Consider the following 19,385-nt stretch of genomic DNA (forward strand, 5'->3'; position numbering starts at 1 on the left):
CTGATAATAACAGAGTTATGGCCTTTTGTATCTTCAAAAAATGCTTTTTTAGTGTCAAATATAACACTTTTGTGTCCAGAAGTTTAAAGGCGGGGGATATCAATTCAACGAATTTGCTTGTTATTATTATTATTATCATTATAAGCATTAAATTATATCAACATTATTAATTCTTTGTTTTGGTTCGGTGTTGTTCTCAATATCTGCATTTATTTATTTTACCATCATTTTTCTCTTTCGTGTGAAGTATTAAATATTAAACATAATGGTAATTTCGTTTCGCAAAATTGCCTGTACAAATTCATTCTTTAGACAGTACGTGCTCTGGAAGACTGAACGGCCAGGAAACTCAAATACGTTTAGCCTTCATTTAAAACGATATCGAACACAAAGAAGGCCCACGGACTCTAGATGAGTCAATATACGCTCCGTGGAAGGCCTAAGCACAAATACAAAGTTCGACCATTATACATGTGCATACATTAACACTAAGAAAGTTTCTAAAAAAATAACTCTTGTTCAATATTGGAAAGGTATCATTCTTCAGTTATTATCTTATTTGAGCAAAACTAGTGACTATATCAATGATTTTAAAGGAATTAATAAATCTTGGGTCATCTTACTAAAACCTCGAAGTTTCTGGATCTAGTGACCTTAAAAGCCGAGGTAGCCTGGGTGTCCGTACTCAGGGCTCGTACTTACAGATTCTGCGAGATGTTCTGACTCAGATGCAGACCCGGCATAGATGTATCAGGCCTCAGCGATGACAAGAAAGGAGGCACAGGTCGCCGCAATGAAACGAGTTCCTGTCGTCAAGATCAGTGAGTGTTTACAGTATTTGTTTGAATTACTACTACATCTACTTCTAATGCTGATGTTGTTACCACTACAATTACTACTACTGCTTCTACTACTACTACTACTACTACTACTACTACTACTACTACTACTACTACTACTACTACTACTACTACTACTACTACTACTACTGCTGCTTCTGCCCCTGCTACTGTAACTGCTACTACTGCTACTACCACCACCACCACCACCACATATTTCTACCAAAAATAAATCATGAACATCGAATAATATTTTGAAATCAAACTTTGATCGTTGTAATCAATGTAGATCCGGGCCCGTTTCACCAAACATTCTTAGACTTAAGTTTAAGAATAAAGAAAATTCTTTAAATTAGAATATTCAAGGATTTCTTTAATTTTGAGTCAAACTCTCCAGTAAACATCTCTATCTATATTAATCATTATATAGAACATTTTGTTAAGGACATAATCACTAGCGGACGCCTGTATATATTCAAACACTGAACACATTTTTGTTGGTTCTAATTCTTTATTCTTAAGTCTAAGAATCGGTTGGTGAATACGGGCCCAGATCAATACTGATTGAATCGAAGCTGAATGTCAGATGACAGAGGAATAAAGGCTGTTTGAAAAGTTGATATAATTGTCTACATGTCACACCTTTGATCGCAGACAAAAAGAATACATGACGGTGAATTTGCAAGATAAACACGCATTCAAATATTGGACATACATTATTCTTTATTTATTTAAGCGATATTTAAGTTTCTTCTTGATCAAACAACCACTGAGTAACTTGTACGCGTAAAAGCTCTGCCGTGCCCGCTGTAAACGCGTTGAATGATTCTGGTTATAGACGATTTACGCGTCAATTTCCACTCTTGATCAGAGAGTAAACACTTCCTATTCAGTGCCTGTCGAACCGACCCGCTACCGATAAGCGACAATGCACCTTTTACTCTATAATGATATATATACACACAAAGCCGTTGCGCTGTTCAATATTGTTAAAATGTCGTTACCTTTAAAGGATTAGTTTATACAACATCTACTCGGGAAGTGGAACTGGATAATGTTCTGAATCACTTATATTAAGACATAATTATTATGTCTGGACTCATTCTACAACAGGAATTTACTTGCTGCTTTCTTCCGCTAAAGGTACTGGCACTACTTCTTAATTCTTACTGATGTTGGTTTTAAAAGCCGAAGTGTTTCCAATGGCAACGCTTATAACTACGAAATACAACGCGAGGGCGTGTTCGTGGGGTATCCTTATTTTGAAAATCACACATATGATATATTATCATAGGATATGATTTTAGCAAGTAACGCACTCAATTTGCATCTGGGTTATTCATCTTTCTGATCACTCGAGTCGATATCAAAATCAGGTAACATTTGCTTTGGCGTATTTATTAAATACCGACCTTTGTACATTCAATATATACAGGCAGTTGTGTGCTGTTCGGGTAAACATAAATCTATGACATCAGTGTAATTGATTTTCTATCATATAAGCAGCATGTCTCAATTTTAATTCAATAAAGACTATCCGCTCGAAAATGGGTCAGCTCTGCTTATAATGGGGTGTTCTGTTTCTAAAATCGTTTTAATGGCATTTATTATACTGATCAATAATCGAGTGGACTAGTTGATCAAATAAAATATTAATACATGTCAATGCAAGAACAATTTAAATATGGGAAGATATAAGTGCTTGACAAACGTGTGTTTTAATAAATCATATATAAGCATGTTTTTACTTGGAACTTCAATAATTAGGAAATGTTAGAAGAACACTTATTGCCATCCTAGATTTTAAAGTCACCATAGTTTTATTACATCTGGATATACATGGACAATGCTTATGGATTTATGTTTATATGGAATACAACTGGTGTTCAAGAACATATTAAAAGTGTAATACAAACTTCTGGTTACTTCGAACAGCAACAATGTCCATACACGTTAGGAACGGTTTTGAAATCAAAACTCGAGCTACAATGTTAACTGGTAAGAGAAATACGCGCAAGATGTTTAATCATTGTTAAATAATAGTAAGAACGTTTAAATTATTACGTCATTCCCGTCATTTTTAAATCTCATTGCACAGCAGTATTGCTGTTTAACTGTCCATTAAACAACACAAAATGAAATCAATGCCCTGAGCGCAATATTGAACAATATTTTTTAAAACTCTATTACCAAAATCGAGTCGGTCATTTTTTTTTAAATAAATACATTCTACACTCTTATTTAAATACTAAACTATGTTTACTGACTTGAATAAACTATGAGAATTCAGCATGGGAGTGAGTAACCAGTAAATGTATGTGCCCCGCTTGTGATTCCCGTTGATTCACATCTATTTAGCCAACCTTCATGGCAGCCATTGTCAACCAAGTGGGCCATTTATCTGTTTTGCATTTTGATGAAATTGGTTCAATTTGTATCGGCATCTTAGCGAAAATAATGGAAAAGCTCAATAAAATGTCTAGCTAAACGGTTGTTCAGTTAACTTCCTTGGATTTAATCAATTTAGTCGTACAAACAAATGAGCCTTGTTCTGAGAAAGCTGGGCTTAATGCATGTGCGTAAAGTGTCATCACAGATTAGCCTGTGCAGTCCGCACAGGCTAATCGGGGACGACACTTTCCGCCTAAACTTCATATTCGGTAAGGAGGGACTTCCTTGAAACTAAAAATACCATAAAAGCGGAAAGTGTCGTCCCTAATTAGCCTGTGCGGACTGCACATGCACATGCATTAAGCCCAATTTTTCCAGAACGCGTATCAAATAATGTTTTTTTCTTGCTGCCGTTGACATTCCTCGTCAGCGTTTATTATTGCTCACTTTTCGGGTCAATAGTTTACAGATAGGATTTTCCGCAGTGAAAGGTCTACTTTTATAAGCCCATAATCTCATCAAATAACGAAGGAGAGATTTATACGTGCAGGGTGCCGAAATGAAATCAGAAAACTCACCGATCAGATCGATATTTTCATTTTTTGGTTTGTACATGCGGTGATGCAAACGTGACAAGATGTGTTTAAAGAGTGGAACTTAACTTCGTGATGTAAAATGACCATGGACAGGACTAATGCCCTGCGAACAGCACATGAAATCTTGTTCAGAAGAAATGGTAAATATTAAATTGAGTTTTGTTTATAATTATACCGGTTAAGCTTTGACTGGTTAACATTAAGTGGTCAAAAGTACCGTCTAGACGATTCGCGAGATCGACCGCGCTATCCGGGCTTTTTCTTCTTCTTCTGTATAATTGCAAATATGCATAATTATCCGCTCTTGAAAAAGATGAAACAAAGGCTAAAACGCGAGGCTGACTTAGGTGATCGTTCATAAAATATTTCAAATGTCAAGAATGGAGTTATGCATTTTTAAACGTCCCATACATTCTGCGCAATTAAAGAATGATCTGTATCATCGTCACAACCTATACTAGTATTAATCGTCTTAATTACCATTAATTAAAATTATTATCCGTACCATTATAATTGCCACAATCTACTTAACCATTAATAATACTGATAAGCAGTGTCATCAGTATCGTCGCAACATACGATACCATAATTCGTCCTGATTCGCATAGTCATCATCATCCTCACAATCTATGTACAATCAATAGTCCTGATAAGCATTGTCATCATTATTGTCACACTCCTCCATACTAATACTAATCGCCCTGTTTAGCATTTTCATCATCAGCATCACAACCTTCTATACCACTAAATTTCCTTATTGTTATGTCATCAACGTCGTCATCACCTACCTTACCAATTAATCGTCCTGGTTAGAATTGTCATCATTATCATTTTAACAACCTACAGTACCTTTTATTGTCCTAATTAGCATTGTCATCGTCACAACCTTCTATACCAATACTCGTCCTGATACGTATAATCGTCTTCATTTTGACAACCTTTTAAACCATTAATTGGTCTGATTAACATTTACATCTTCATAAGTTTAAACCTTTTTAATATATGTTAGTTCGATTGCATCGAAAGCCTAAGGCTTATATAAACGCTCTCGAGTTCGTTTCCTGGGCCTAGAACCAGTAGTTCTTGTCTTTAGGGGAGATCTAAAGAATGCTCCCACGGTGGGGATCGAACCCGTGACCTCCCGGTCGCTAGGCGGACACCATATCCATTACACCACGGCGACATCTTCATTGTCACCGCCAACTAGTAATCGTCTTCTCTCTACCTTTGATCTTCCTGATAAGAATTGTCATTGTCATCTTTACAAGGCAACACTGATACAGTACTTTTTCTATTTCAATGCATTACCATGAAATAGTCATTCGTTTGGCATACACATATTTAAAATACACATATGAATGTATTTACAGAGACGCCTGTATATGAACCTCATACGTGCCTTGTAGAAATACTTGCATTAAAGGGGCCTTTTCACAGATTTTGGCATTTTTTAACTTATTCATTAAATGCTTTATATTGATAAATGTAAACATTGGATCGTAAAAGCACCAGTAAAAAATCAAGAATAAAATTTAAAAAAGGAAAAGAACATTGTCCGGAGCAGGTTTCGAACCAGTGACCCCTGGAGTCCTGCCAGAGTCCAGAAGTAAAAACGCTTTAGCCTACTGAGCTATTCCGCCGAGTACACATTCTTGACGTATTTTAAACGTTATATAAGCAATCTTCGTAGTTTCACAAAATTTAACGACAAAAACAGAATTCTCCAAATTATTCAATCGTTTCGCGTTGCAACGCTTTATAATTTTTAGGTTTTAAAATCGTCAAAAGATGCATATAATGACTATATTAGAGCACAGGTGGTTAGCGTGTGGCTATGATATTAATTAGTGAAAACATCATTTTGAATGATAAATAATCATATTATAACGAAAAATTAACTTTTCTGAAAAAAAAATATTTCACTATCAAATATATATATAACAAGGTATGCAACTCAAAATCAGCCCAAAACGGGGTGCATCGCTTTGAACAGCCATATCTTCATAAATTTTGCAGCGATTTTCACGATCTCGGTCTTATTCAACGCAGAAATGAATTGCCTTTCTGGAAATGTATATGTCTTGCAATATTTTTACAAATGCTGGGTCAACTTTTAAGAAATAACACGATACACAACACGCATGACCCAGTTGACAGTGATCATGCTGTCTTTAAGACTGAAATCTTCACGGAGTAAAGGGCAACTTCCCTACAAAGTTCATGTAGTTCGATACCATAATTCAATAAAACGTATGAAAAAACATTATTACCGTTCTTGTCGTTACATTCTGCATCAAGACTAACTGTCCAGCGCCGTTTGAAACCTTTGTTTACATACATTTCAACTAACTGACATTTTAAACATACGAGTGATTTCATTGGTCCAATGCGGAGGTGTGTCTTTACAACTGGAGATTTCATTCATAAAGAATACATGATCACTGTCAACTGGGTCATGCGTGTTGTGTATCGTGTTATTTCTTAAAAGTTGACCCAGCATTTGTAAAAATATTGCAAGACATATACATTTCCAGAAAGGAAATTCATTTCTGCGTTGAATAAGACAGAGATCGTGAAAATCGCTGCACAATTGATGAAGATATGGCTGTTCAAAGCGATGCACCCCGTTTTGGGGTGATTTTGAGTTGCATACCTTGTTATATATATATTTGATAGTGAAAAAATTTTTTTCAGAAAAGTTATTTTTTTGTTATAATATGACTATTTATCATTCAAAATGATGTTTTCACTAATTAATATCATAGCCACACGCTAACCACCTGTGTATTAGAGCATGGTAAATGTTCAGTATTACTGTTTCCTCACAAATATCAAAACTAAAACGAAAATTTGCGGATCTGAAACAACTTTTTTCAATTTTGTCAATTTACCAAAGCGTGAAAAGATCCCTTTAATAGGTAGAAGTTTATTTAGCGAACACACATGACACGTGATCAACATGTTCTCGTCTGTTAATGAAAGAACGCCGCCTCTTTTTTTATCCGGCTGGTTGTAACTTACATGTATTTGTTTAACAATGGCAGATTCAATTCAATTAATCAAAAACTGTATCGTCATATATACTAAAAGAGGATACAGTACATGTGTATACTATAACAAATACGTGTAACTCTTATGACTAGAAATATCATGTCGAAATATAAAAAATAAACAGCTTTCCATTGATACGTTGAATCTTGTTTTTCTAACTAAAACATTGAAATAATCATTGAAGATAAAACGCCTATTTAACCCAGTGTTAATGACTTAGAAATTACTCTCCAAGGACAAGGGTTTGAATAATTGCGAAGGCAAACACGAAAAACTTTTTTTTGTTATTATATCATTTTATGGCATTAACAATATAATAAATCGTTAGGCAATACATTTAATGGCCTCGTAGAAAAATGTAAAAATCTGTGAACTTCTCCCTTTAACGAACGTCCATGCTGTAAGCTGCTCTCAACGTTTTATGTTTTGTTTTATCGTGTCATAGTCATCGTTTAAAGCCATCAGTGCCCCGTGTCGTTTCGTACATCACTCTAAAATCTGAGTAAAAATGGTCCGTCCTTATTAAATAAAAGACTACTGGGACGATTATGTGATGTCGTTTGGTGACCAGCATGCACTTCCTCTCATACTGCGGATTGTTAAGTCAGTTCGTGGTCTATGCACTGTCTGTTCTGTTGTCTTCCGCATTGTACGTTATATCATTCGTTAGTTCAGTATTTGTTCTGTAGATAAGTGTTTTTTCATCAGTCATTTGTTTGCTCACAGTTTTGTCTGAGTGGCTATTGGCTGCATGTCATTATATCAGTCAGTTGTTTTTTCTTTTAAGCTCTATCCTTGTCGTTTGTTTGCTGCAGGTCGTTTGTGCTGATACTAGACTATGATCAACACCGTTGCTAGTGTTGGTTTTAATTGTAACTAGTAATTTGATTACATAAAAAATACACGCGTGATTCTGTAAACGATGTTTTGCTGATGCCAATGCAAGTTTTATTTTGGACGAGATACATGTATTTCCATTTGGTGTATCGAGCTGGATGTATATTTATTTATTTGCAATAAAAATGTTGAATTTCGTGAAGATGGTTATGTGCCTTTCGCATGGGCTCTTTTTGCGTAGCTTCTATTGCAATAGCGGCTTTCAATACCGATGGCTTATGTTGGTTACTACGTTGGGCAATGAGCCAAATGGGGAATTACTCGGTGACTAACGCAATATGATTTATATAGGTAACACGGATTTATGTTGTAGTAAGTGTACGAAACATTGCATTGGTATAATTACTCAAAACGTGCTGCTAATTTAATGAAACTATCAAATGTTAGTCCCAAGTCGAATGTCGTCATTCTTATACGATACCAATTGGTAAATCAATTTCTGTCTATTACGTTTACATGTATCATAAGACAACGCTCGAAGTATTGAAAGAGTTACAAAACAACTATATTGTTGTGTTGTAAATGACGATTTTATGAAGCAAGTCGGCATGGCACTGAACGTTCTATATGTGCAATTCAAAGCTGCAGATGACATCGCTATGTACAATGACAGTAGCACGGGCTTTTATTAATAATTTAATGTAAACGATTACATAATTGTGTACCGATATACATAAAGGGACCCTATCACGTTTTGGTAAATTGATAGAATTGAAAAAAACGTTTCATATTCGCAAATATTCGCTGTAGTTATGATATTTGTGAGGAAACAGTAATACTGAACATTAACCATGCTCTAAAATATCCCTTATAAGCATCTTTTGACGATGTAAAACCCTGAAAATTATAAAGCGTTGCAACGCGAAATGATTCAATAATTTGGAGAGTTCTGTTGCTGTTGTTATACTTTGTGACACTACGAGGATTTCTTACATAAAGTATTTAAATACATCATAAATTGTATGAGCACGGATGGCCGAGTAGTCTATGCGTCGGACTATTACTTCAGGAGACAGTGGTTCGAGCTCTTGAGGGTTACTTTTTTCTTCTTTAATTTTATCCTTGTTTTTTTACTGGAGCTATTTAAATCAAATGTTTACTTTTATCAATATAAATCAGTTAATGGCAAACCTCAATACATGCCAAAATCTGTGAAAAGGTCCCTTTAAGAGTTCCAATTCACATTTAATACAGTTAAAAAGCTATCTACGGCGTCTATATAAAACAAACGCATATCAAAGTTTACATTGGTTAAGAAGAGAAATGAAAAAATCGTAGTTTCTGCACTGTCAAAATTTTGTATGAAACGGACAACAGTGGATGTGCTCGATTAAACGTCACGTCAACTGACATGTTGCTGTGGTTTCAGGTATGGCCTCGGGAGGCGTAGTGATGGCCCCGGTGGACCGACTGGACGCCTCCAGGGTGAGTGCCGCTATTTTGTCTCTCCACAATTACGGCTATAATAAGTGAAGTCGTTGAAAATGGACACTTTCTGCTTTTGTGAAGTGTCGTTCTGTATCAGCATGTGCAGTCTAGTAGGTTGATCTTGGACGGCACGTGCAATGCAGATATGAATGGAACGCCATTACTGATTTCATATTAACTGGTGCCCGTGTCAAGAAGCAATGCCATCTACAACCCATGCGTGCATGATAATGTCGATACATGCCATATACTGTTTCTTATGGCAGTTGACGAAATTCTGTCAGGGTAAAGCCAATTACTCTTTGTAAAACAAAGTTTGGAAGCACTGCGAAAATACCTTACTCGGTTAACACGTGGTAGCAACAATAAGAATGGTTCTGCTTGCGTGAACTACTCTTGTGACTAAATTGATATTGCATTGTGAACTGGGTCGCATTTATTATAAATACACTTTAAAATTGAGAATGTTACCGTTCATGATTCTCCAGATCGCACCACCCAACGTATTTCCTGACGTTAACGTTTAACCAACAGTGATATTTATAATTACGTTTTTCCCATAGAGCGTTCAGATAAACTATTATGTAAACTAAACTACACGTATACTTCTTACTGCAGGACAAGTTGGGCATACAAGGCCAAGGGCTGATGACAACACGGTCTCAAGATAGTTCGGTTAATCTCACTACCGGCGAACCATCGCCAAACGCTTCGCGACCGTCCACTGCTACTTCCGGCGATCAGTCGGAAGCCTTCGGAAGCTTCTCCATGCCAGCGGAAGCTGTCAACGTGCTTGAGACGGTCATCAACATGAACAAAGCTTTGGAACAACAGATAGACGCACTAAGGATGAGGCTCACTGTGGAGTCGAAAAACCACGACAGCGAGAAATACAAAATAATTAAAGAAAAGGAAAAACAAATCAATAAAAAAGAAGAGGAAATCAATGACTTGAAGGATTCTCTTGTAAATAGGGACGAACGGATCGGGAGCCTTGTGAAAGAGGGGCATCAAAAGGATGAGCATATTAAGGAGAAGGAACAAGAAATCATTGATTTGAAAGATCTGGTGAAGCAAACAGAGGACTACGCAGAGCAGCTGAAGAAACGAGTTGAGAAATTGAGAGTTGACAAACATAAACTGCAATCCGATGACCTTTATAAGGAACAGAATCTGGAAATGCAAAAACTGAGACACGAAATCGTGTCTATGAAAGACAAAGTGAACTCCATGGAAAAGGAGTTGGTTAAAGCCAAGTTTGTAATAGATCAACAGAACACAAAAATTAGTGGTTTGGAGGCAGAAAAAGGTGTATTGAGTGACCGCTTCAGAGAGGAACTGGACCGTGCCAGTCGGGCCATGCGCAGTGAGGTAGAGCGAATGCGTGAGGTGATGAAGCAACAGTATGAAGAGATGAGGAACCTACGTGAGCAGAACATTGAAATTTCAAGCGATGTCAGAGACATTAAAGATATACTGTTGAAAGGAACTGTGAGATCAGAAATGGAAGTCATGCACAAAGATAAAATTGATGTGAAAAACATCAATCTAACGCCCAACTATGGTACACGGATGCCGCTAACTGCAAGGGGGCCCGGGCCATCCACAACAATGCAAAAACCAAACGCTACTGTTAGATCGTCAATGCCTTCAATAACAACCATGAAACAGGCTGCGACCACTCAGGGCAGAGGCCAGGCAGGCTTTCCGCCGATAGCAAAACCTGAGGATACGACCGTGCCTCATGGGAAGTGGATACCAGCTGGTGCCAGGCAATCTTCCATCAACCAAAGATCGTCGAAAGGAGCCAGGAAATGAGTAAATGGATGGGACAGGGTATCTTATGAGATAGTATTGCGTACATAGGTCTAGGGTTACCCATGTAGACCGCATTGAGCTATGGTAGCACTATTTGTGATATGTAGGTGACAGGTGCTAGATTATTACAGGCCAAAGAATCAACATACAATGATCAGTCTTTATTTATAGTACAGTACACTAGTCAAAATCCTACCAGATCTGATCAATTATGTGATATGTGATTTACGTCAAACTGCCTATGGTTAACGAGCATCTACCTCCTGCAGGAGGCGCTGTGAATATGACGCTTGTTTAGATTGTGTTAATAATTGCTAATCAGAAATAAATGAGTTGTTTGACACATTTTATTTGTTATATTGCATGTACAAATGTAAATGAAACATAATGAAATTTACCACTGCATTATAGGTGTTTCGAAGGTTAGATTAACACTCTGCAGAAAGCTGGAGGAATTGTTCCTTAAAATGATTCTTGCCATCAACTACATAAGTATATGCTAGACAATTTAACTAGAAGCTGAATCTAATATTGATACAATGTTAACAATATCACAACAATCTGACAGATGCCTAGGCTAAATGGCGTCCTGCGCTGATCACTTATGCAATGCAGTATTGATTTTAACCAAATGTACAGACATTTTGGCGCAACTCAGTTTCATATTGAATAAATGAACATAATGTCACCACAAGCGAATCAATTTGCAATTTGCATAAATCAATATTTAATCACCTGTTTAAGTGTTTTATTTGATACACGTAACATACAAAATAAGGTAATGGTATAAGCCACATAACGGATCACAAAAACAACATTCAACAGAAAATGTATAAACCCAACAAATGCATTTGTTTATAACAAATCTGCTATGACTTGACAAAATATTGTTTACAGTATACGTTGTAAAAGAAGTCCTGTAACTGTGATTATAACACTTAATAACGAGAGTTAAGGGCTCAAAATATTAAAGATTAACACTGTTACTGAGTAATGATTGAGTGATCAATTAAAGCTTAGGTGAACAGAAGGGTATTTAAAAAGTCACTAAATCACTGATCACGGACTGAACAGAAATATAAATAACTAAACAGCACAAACATACTGTTACATAGACGAGATATGTTCACATAAAAATAAGGTACCAATATGACTTCTTTTATGCATTTATAATAAACATAATTAACCATCATGGACATAAAGCAACATTCAAGGATTTAAAAAACAACAATATTTTTTGCAAATGACTTTAAAATATGAATGGTTAAAGCATATAACCTGTTATCATGAGGGATTTCCATATTAAAGGAATTCACATATGGGCTCTTAGTTTGAAAGGAAAAGAACAGAGAAATATTGATATATTACATATAAGAAGTAAACAATGAGTCAAATTAATTACTATTATTTATTTCATGACTGTTTTCAACAAAATACATTTTAATATTCGCAATATATTAACGTTCTCCTCTATCGTTTTAAGTAGCTTAGAACATGTGATATTTACAGATATAAGGCAATTAATAAATATAATATATATATATATAAAACAATAGAAAGATACATTTCTTGTTTACATAATAGTATTTTCACAAAAATGATACGATATCTGCATTAACAAAATATAGAGCAACAATCAATTCTAACTGTTCAATATTCCAAATCATTAACTTTCAACTTCATGCTGAATGCTATATTCTAACTTATACACAGAACCATATTCCAAATCATTAAGTGTAAACAAAAATTATTCCAATTTTACGGTGTATTAATTCACACTCTTCAAACATATATATATAATAAAGCAAGGTTTAAAGAATATTGTACAATAATTTAAGAGGAATTCTCTGAACATACCATGCATAACATGTCCATTAATACATAATGTACAGCAAAACACAATACAAACTTTTCTTTTTTTCATTTTATCTGGAGAGTTACAAGCCAATCAATGTTATTTTTTTCTTGCACCGTGTCAGTGGTTGTTACCAGAGACACAGTATTATTTGGTACTGGACATTTGTCCTTGCTCCACACAAATACGTCCTGGCTCCACATTTCATTACCCCTGTCAAAAATTCTGACACTGTGACAGAAAGTTTAGTATTTGATTTGCACTGTTTATTCACCATGAAAAGGCTACATTGCACTATGCATCTGTGGTACAGAGCTTGGGTTTCACCAAATCATTACTGCTTACAGCTTCTCTGAAAACAACTAAGACACACGTTTTTTACAAAGACATGGACAAGAAATAACATTCACAAATGAGATGGCAATTTAATTACCATACTTTACCCAGTAAACTTGTATGTCATCAATTGAGTATTGTGGTGAATGTTTGTCAAAAGTTATCTTCATACTGCAGGTTTTGGCTAGTAATAGCATTACATAAAGATTGATCCAATTTTTTTTCTTCTGTTTAAAAAATGTAAAACATGTTTATATTGCAGTCCAATTTGTCTTAACAATTTCTTGTTTTTAAGTAATTTTTTTTGTACAGTATGAAATAACTAGTTCAACTTTTTATTTAATTTTAATGCCAATCTAGCTACATGTTTCTTTAGTAAAATTATTTTGGTTAAAATCAACCCATTATTGTTAGTTCTTATAAAATATAAATAAACACAATTTACACACATGTATCATGGCATGTTTTCAGATATCACATAAAATAAAGACTTTGATTTTTGTACTTAAAGGTTTTAATATAAAAATTTAAGGTTTACAAAATCTAAGGATTTGACTAACATCATTAAATGATAGAATGACCACAATGTCAACACTGGGGCCAACACTTATATATCATATCACCAATACACTGGAATGGTTTGCGGAACTATTTACACCATAAACACATATAAGACAATTATCAAGGTTAAAACTGGATTTGTTTGGAATAGATATCCATTTACTTAATGGTTCATGTTTTACAGACTTATGCAGTGGTATTATTATAGAAAAGAAACAGAATTATATCAAATACAGATTAAATTTTATTAATTCCATTTTTACGATAAACGTACGCCACCTTGGAAGTCATATGAGGACATGTCTTACCCAAGGCTTCAACATGTCTAGTACTAATGATGCGATACTACAAACAATGCAGTATCCCCCTAGACTATTTCTGGTATTGTGTTTTGCCTGTAATTTAAGTTGAAGTGTAAGTAATTGTAGTTGTTTAAAGAAAAATTGTAAGATTCATGAGTTAGTTTTATATTAAAGGCATCCTATATAATCCATATATGGAGGCTTTTAGATGGCTAATTCACAAAAAGGACAAATGGGTCATTGTCATGAATGAATATCATCTTACACATAACCTTCACAGACCCAGTAAATCATTTAAAAACATTAAGAGTACTATACATCATTAACTAGATACCACAAGCACACTAAACAATCGCCATGTTCAAGAACACTATGCCATGTACACTACCCACCTGTTTTGAATCAGAATGTACACCTGTATCACTGCTGACGGCATTGATATGTTATATATGAAGCTTGGGCCATCACAGGCATTCTACAACTTGGTAAACTGTGACGGAATGACACTCAATTCTATGCAATCAAATTTTGTGATTAAATCACACAAACAGAACATCATTGTTATCTAACAAGTCCACCATTTAAGCACAGTTGTGAGTGTATCAATGGAATTACAACTGAATTTATAGGTATTTGATTCACACTTTATATCATGGTCATCACACACCTTTAGCCAAGTATGGTTTCACACAGGCAGCTCTAAGAGGCCAAGAAACATGCACAAGTCTTAAGACGTCCCGCATGACCACACTAGCTGGTCCGTGTGTCTGGATGTGTAATCCCAAACTTGAGTCCACAGTGGATGAAGAACTTGCGCAGGACGGCCCTCAGCTCGTGTTTGAGGTCATAGTTCATGGTGTCACACATCAGCTGATAGTAGTTGGAGGCATGCACTCGAAACTGAAACAAACAGATGTGTAATAATGGAAATGAAGACTTTGAAGTTTGGTATGAAAGGCTTTGAAGACAGTATTAAAGGGAATTGAAGTAGTGCATTAAAGAGCTTTGAAGTTGGGAATTAGAGATTGTAAGTTGAGCATTCAAAGCTATAGTTAGGCATTAAACTGCTTTGAAGTTGGGAATATAAATGCTTTGAAGAAGGGAGTTGAAGAATGTTGAACTCGAGAATTGAAGGGCTTTAAAGTTGGGAATTGAAGGGCTCTGAAGTTGGGAATCAGCAATTAAAGGGCTTTCAAATCGGGAATAAGAGGACTTAGGAGTTGGGAGATATAGTGGTTTTGATGTTGAGTATTAAACAGCTTCAAAGTTGGACATAAAAGGCATTTCATATTCGGCATGACATGGATGGGCAGTAGAGTATTGGGCACTTTTAATTTGGGTTTAAAGCGCTTTTAAGTAAATTGAGTATTAAGTGCTTTTAAGTTGAGTGTGAAATTATTATACTTCCCAATTAATTAAGGGCTTGAAGTTTCGTATTTGGGTAATGAAAGTTAGGTATAAAGGGCTTTCAAACTTGGGTTTTAAGGTCTTTCAAGTTGGGTATATATGTATGAGTATTTACAATTTTAAGCGTTTGAATTTTAGTATCTAGGACTAGCTGATTGATCTCTAGGGGCATTGAAGATTGGCATTTTGCTCAGTGACAGGATACATAAATTCTGACTATGGCAGAGTACTTTGTATTAAACCATTCATCATACAATACAGAAATGCGCTTTAAATATAGATTTGTAAATTATGTTTTTGTTCCACTTCTTTGTTAAATACAAAAGGTGGCATATTTACACATGTGTATCATATCATTAAAAGACACTTTTTTCACAAACAAAGCTTGGCAATTTCCAGAAGTTTGTGGTTTCAAAATTGGAAATACACAGTTCAATTCACATTTTACAGAACTGTTCAATAAACAGCTATTTCTCCTACCCTGTCGTCGGACATCTTGAGTAGGCGTGTTACTAGCAGGATGATGATGTTACTCCAGGCCTCGCGATGGCTGTCTGACTGTAGTGACAGGAAGTACTCCAGGGAGCTGTGACACACACTGAAATGGCAAACATGCAACAATATGAGTCTAGTTATGGGAAAACAGGCTTTATATACATGCGTCAATTGACATCCCAGATAAGCCTGTGCAAACTGCACAGGCTAATCTGTGACAACTCTTCTGGCTTAAACTGAATTTTGGCTAAGAAGAGACTTTCTTTCAATGAAAAATATCATAAAAGCGTAAAGTGTCATCTCTGATTAGCCTGCTATCACAATGTGTTTCATTGAGATAGTGCATCTGATGATGCATCTTCGAAAATACCTTTGCCCTGGCTTTGCTTTGAGAGACAAAACTAACACACTTAAGTCTTTTCAGGGATGACACTTCCTGCCTAAACCTGCTTTTTTTTAAGAAGATAGTTCTTTAAACAAGACAAACATAAGAGTAGAAAATGTCATTCCTGATAAGCCTTTGAGTACTGCATTTTCGCAGAGCGAGGCACGCTTGTACATTTGGAAATCAAAGACAAACTAGGATACACATGGGGAACATACTCAAGGTGGAAGGGCGGATAATGCATTTACTAAATGCCTCCCTTCCTAATAAAAATATGTACGGTAAATGAAAAAATGTAAATCATTAAAAACAAAGTTATGAGCTAAAATAACCTCAAACCTGTCAAATTGAATATAAAAAAGAAATTGATATACAGCAATCAACAAAAACTCACCAACAAAGGACCACTCAAATTGAAAGGTATAATTAACAAGCAAGTTTGTTATATTGATATCCCCCGCCAATATGCTTCTGGACACAAAGTATTGTATTTGACACTCAAAAAAGCATTTTTTCAAGATACAAAGGGCCATAACTCCGTTATTAACAGATGTTGTACAATGCCATTTGGCGTGCATCATCCTCTTATCCATATACATACTCATACCAAGTTTCAATGAAATCCACCAAAGCACTTCCAAGATATGAATGGCTCTGGAAGGACGGACGAAAAAACGGACGGAAAGATGGAAGGACGGACAACGCCCAAACAATAAACACATTAAAGGAAACAATTATAAACAATTCGTATCAGCTGAAGGCGAGACTGACCTGATGAGTTTGTTCTCGACATCTGGCCAGGCGTCCCTACGGTCCTCATCATTGTACATGCGGAACAGGATACGGAAAAGACACGCCAGACTCTGCGTCTCCTGCTTCAACAGGTTGGGCTTGGCCTTACCCTTGAACCCTGCAACATATAGGGCAATGAGACTGGGGACTGCAGGTTGGGCTTGGCCTTGCCCTTGAACCCTGCAACATATAGGCCAATCAGACTGGGGACTGCAGGTTGGGCTTAGCCTTGCCTTTGAACCCTGCAACATATAGGGCAAGTTGACACTGGGGACTGCAAGTTGGGCTTGGCCTTGCCCTTGAACCGTGCAACATATAGGGCAATGAGACTGGGGACTGCAAGTTGGGCTTGGTCTTGCCCTTGAACCCTGCAACATATAGGGCAATTTGACACTGGGGACTGCAGGTTGGGCTAGGGCCTTGCCCTTGAACCCTGCAACATATAGGGCAAGTTGACACTGGGGACTGCAAGTTGGGCTTGACCTTGCCCTTGAACCCTGCAACATATAGGGCAAGTTGACACTGGGGACAGCAAATTGGGCTTGGCCTTGCCCTTGAACCCTGCAACATATAGGGCAATGAGACTGGGGACTGCAAGTTGGGCTTAGCCTTGCCCTTGTACCCTGCAACATATAGGGCAATGAGACTGAGGACTGCAGGTTGGGCTTGGCCTTGCCCTTGAACCCTGCAACATATAGGGCAAGTTGAGACTGGGGACTGCAGGTTGGGCTTAGCCTTGCCCTTGAACCCTGCAACATATAGGCCAATGTGAGACTGGGGACTGCAAGTTGGGCTTGGCCTTGCCCTTGAACCCTGCAACATATAGGGCAAGTTGAAACTGGGGACTGCAAGTTGGGCTTGGCCTTGCCCTTGAACCGTGCAACATATAGGGCAAGTTGAGACTGGGGACTTCAAGTTGGGCTTCGTCTTGCCCTTGAACCCTGCAACATATAGGGCAATGAGACTGGGGACTGCAAGTTGGGCTTAGCCTTGCCCTTGAACCGTGCAACATATAGGGCAAGTTGAAACTGGGGACTGCAAGTTGGGCTTGGCCTTGCCCTTGAACCGTGCAACATATAGGGCAAGTTGACACTGGGGACTGCAAGTTGGGCTTAGCCTTGCCCTTGAACCCTGCAACATGTAGGGCAATGAGACTGGGGACTGCAGGTTGGGCTTGGCCTTGCCCTTGAACCATGCAACATATAGGACAATGATACTTGGGACTGCAAGTTGGGCTTGGCCTTGCCCTTGTAACATGCAACATATAGGGCAATGAGACTGGGAACTGCAAGTTGGGCTTAGCCTTGCCCTTGAACCCTGCAACATATAGGGAAATGAGACTGGGGACTGCAGGTTGGGCTTGGCCTTGCCCTTGAACCCTGCAACATATAGGGCAAGTTGAGACTGGGGACTGCAGGTTGGGCTTAGCCTTGCCCTTGAACCCTGCAACATATAGGCCAATGTGAGACTGGGGACTGCAAGTTGGGCTTGGCCTTGCCCTTGAACCCTGCAACATATAGGGCAAGTTGAAACTGGGGACTGCAAGTTGGGCTTGGCCTTGCCCTTGAACCGTGCAACATATAGGGCAAGTTGAGACTGGGGACTGCAAGTTGGGCTTCGCCTTGCCCTTGAACCCTGCAACATATAGGGCAATGAGACTGGGGACTGCAAGTTGGGCTTAGCCTTGCCCTTGAACCGTGCAACATATAGGGCAAGTTGAGACTGGGGACTGCAAGTTGGGCTTGGCCTTGCCCTTGAACCGTGCAACATATAGGGCAAGTTGACACTGGGGACTGCAAGTTGGGCTTAGCCTTGCCCTTGAACCCTGCAACATGTAGGGCAATGAGACTGGGGACTGCAGGTTGGGCTTGGCCTTGCCCTTGAACCATGCAACATATAGGACAATGATACTTGGGACTGCAAGTTGGGCTTGGCCTTGCCCTTGAAACATGCAACATATAGGGCAATGAGACTGGGAACTGCAGGTTGGGCTTGGTCTTGCCCTTGAACCCTGCAACATATAGGGCAATGAGACTGGGGACTGCAAGTTGGACTTGGCCTTGCCCTTGAACCATGCAACATATAGGGCAAGTTGACACTGGGGACTGCAAGTTGGGCTTGGTCTTGCCCTTGAACGCTGCAACATATAGGGCAATGAGACTCGGGACTGCAAGTTGGGCTTGGCCTTGCCCTTGAACCATGCAACATATAGGGCAAGTTGACACTGGGGAC

The 19,385-nt window shown here is 37.6% G+C and overlaps 2 protein-coding genes across 12 annotated transcripts in view; one reads left to right on the plus strand and one right to left on the minus strand.

Moving 5' to 3' along the window:
• Nucleotides 1-409: 409 nt before the first annotated feature.
• Nucleotides 410-11,363, plus strand: LOC127867533 (putative leucine-rich repeat-containing protein DDB_G0290503). Of its 3 annotated transcripts, none has more exons than XM_052408783.1 (3): nt 410-821; nt 9,144-9,199; nt 9,821-11,363. In XM_052408783.1, exons 1-3 carry the CDS (start codon nt 746-748, stop codon nt 11,018-11,020), a joined length of 1,332 nt encoding a protein of 443 aa, XP_052264743.1. In that variant the 5' UTR covers nt 410-745; the 3' UTR covers nt 11,021-11,363. The 3 variants fall into 3 exon arrangements, with proteins under 3 accessions (XP_052264743.1, XP_052264746.1, XP_052264745.1); XM_052408786.1 differs by lacking the exon at nt 410-821 and adding an exon at nt 1,732-1,982; XM_052408785.1 differs by lacking the exon at nt 410-821 and adding an exon at nt 3,830-3,966.
• A 390-nt stretch (nt 11,364-11,753) lies between these two features.
• Nucleotides 11,754-19,385, minus strand: part of LOC127867530 (brefeldin A-inhibited guanine nucleotide-exchange protein 1-like) — an 82,881-nt gene continuing 75,249 nt past the window's right edge. For all 9 annotated transcript variants that reach the window (XM_052408780.1, XM_052408776.1, XM_052408778.1 and 6 more), the window contains 3 exons: nt 17,133-17,271; nt 15,962-16,079; nt 11,754-14,974 (listed from right to left, as the gene is read on the minus strand). In XM_052408780.1, coding sequence (XP_052264740.1) covers nt 14,825-14,974; nt 15,962-16,079; nt 17,133-17,271 — 407 coding nt within the window. In that variant the 3' untranslated portion in view covers nt 11,754-14,824. The remainder of the gene's footprint in view (nt 14,975-15,961; nt 16,080-17,132; nt 17,272-19,385) is intronic.

The sequence above is a fragment of the Dreissena polymorpha genome, chromosome 2, assembly GCF_020536995.1.
Source record: "Dreissena polymorpha isolate Duluth1 chromosome 2, UMN_Dpol_1.0, whole genome shotgun sequence".
Classification (NCBI taxonomy): Eukaryota; Metazoa; Mollusca; class Bivalvia; order Myida; family Dreissenidae; genus Dreissena; species Dreissena polymorpha.

What these genes read in the sequence shown, in the direction of transcription:
- LOC127867533 (XM_052408783.1), top strand. Translation starts at nt 746, where the DNA reads ATGTATCAGGCCTCAGCGATGACAAGAAAGGAGGCACAGGTCGCCGCA. An exon ending in AGTTCCTGTCGTCAAGATCA is followed by an intron (nt 822 to 9,143) that starts GTGAGTGTTTAC and finishes CTGTGGTTTCAG; the next exon opens with GTATGGCCTCGGGAGGCGTA. An exon ending in ACCGACTGGACGCCTCCAGG is followed by an intron (nt 9,200 to 9,820) that starts GTGAGTGCCGCT and finishes TTCTTACTGCAG; the next exon opens with GACAAGTTGGGCATACAAGG.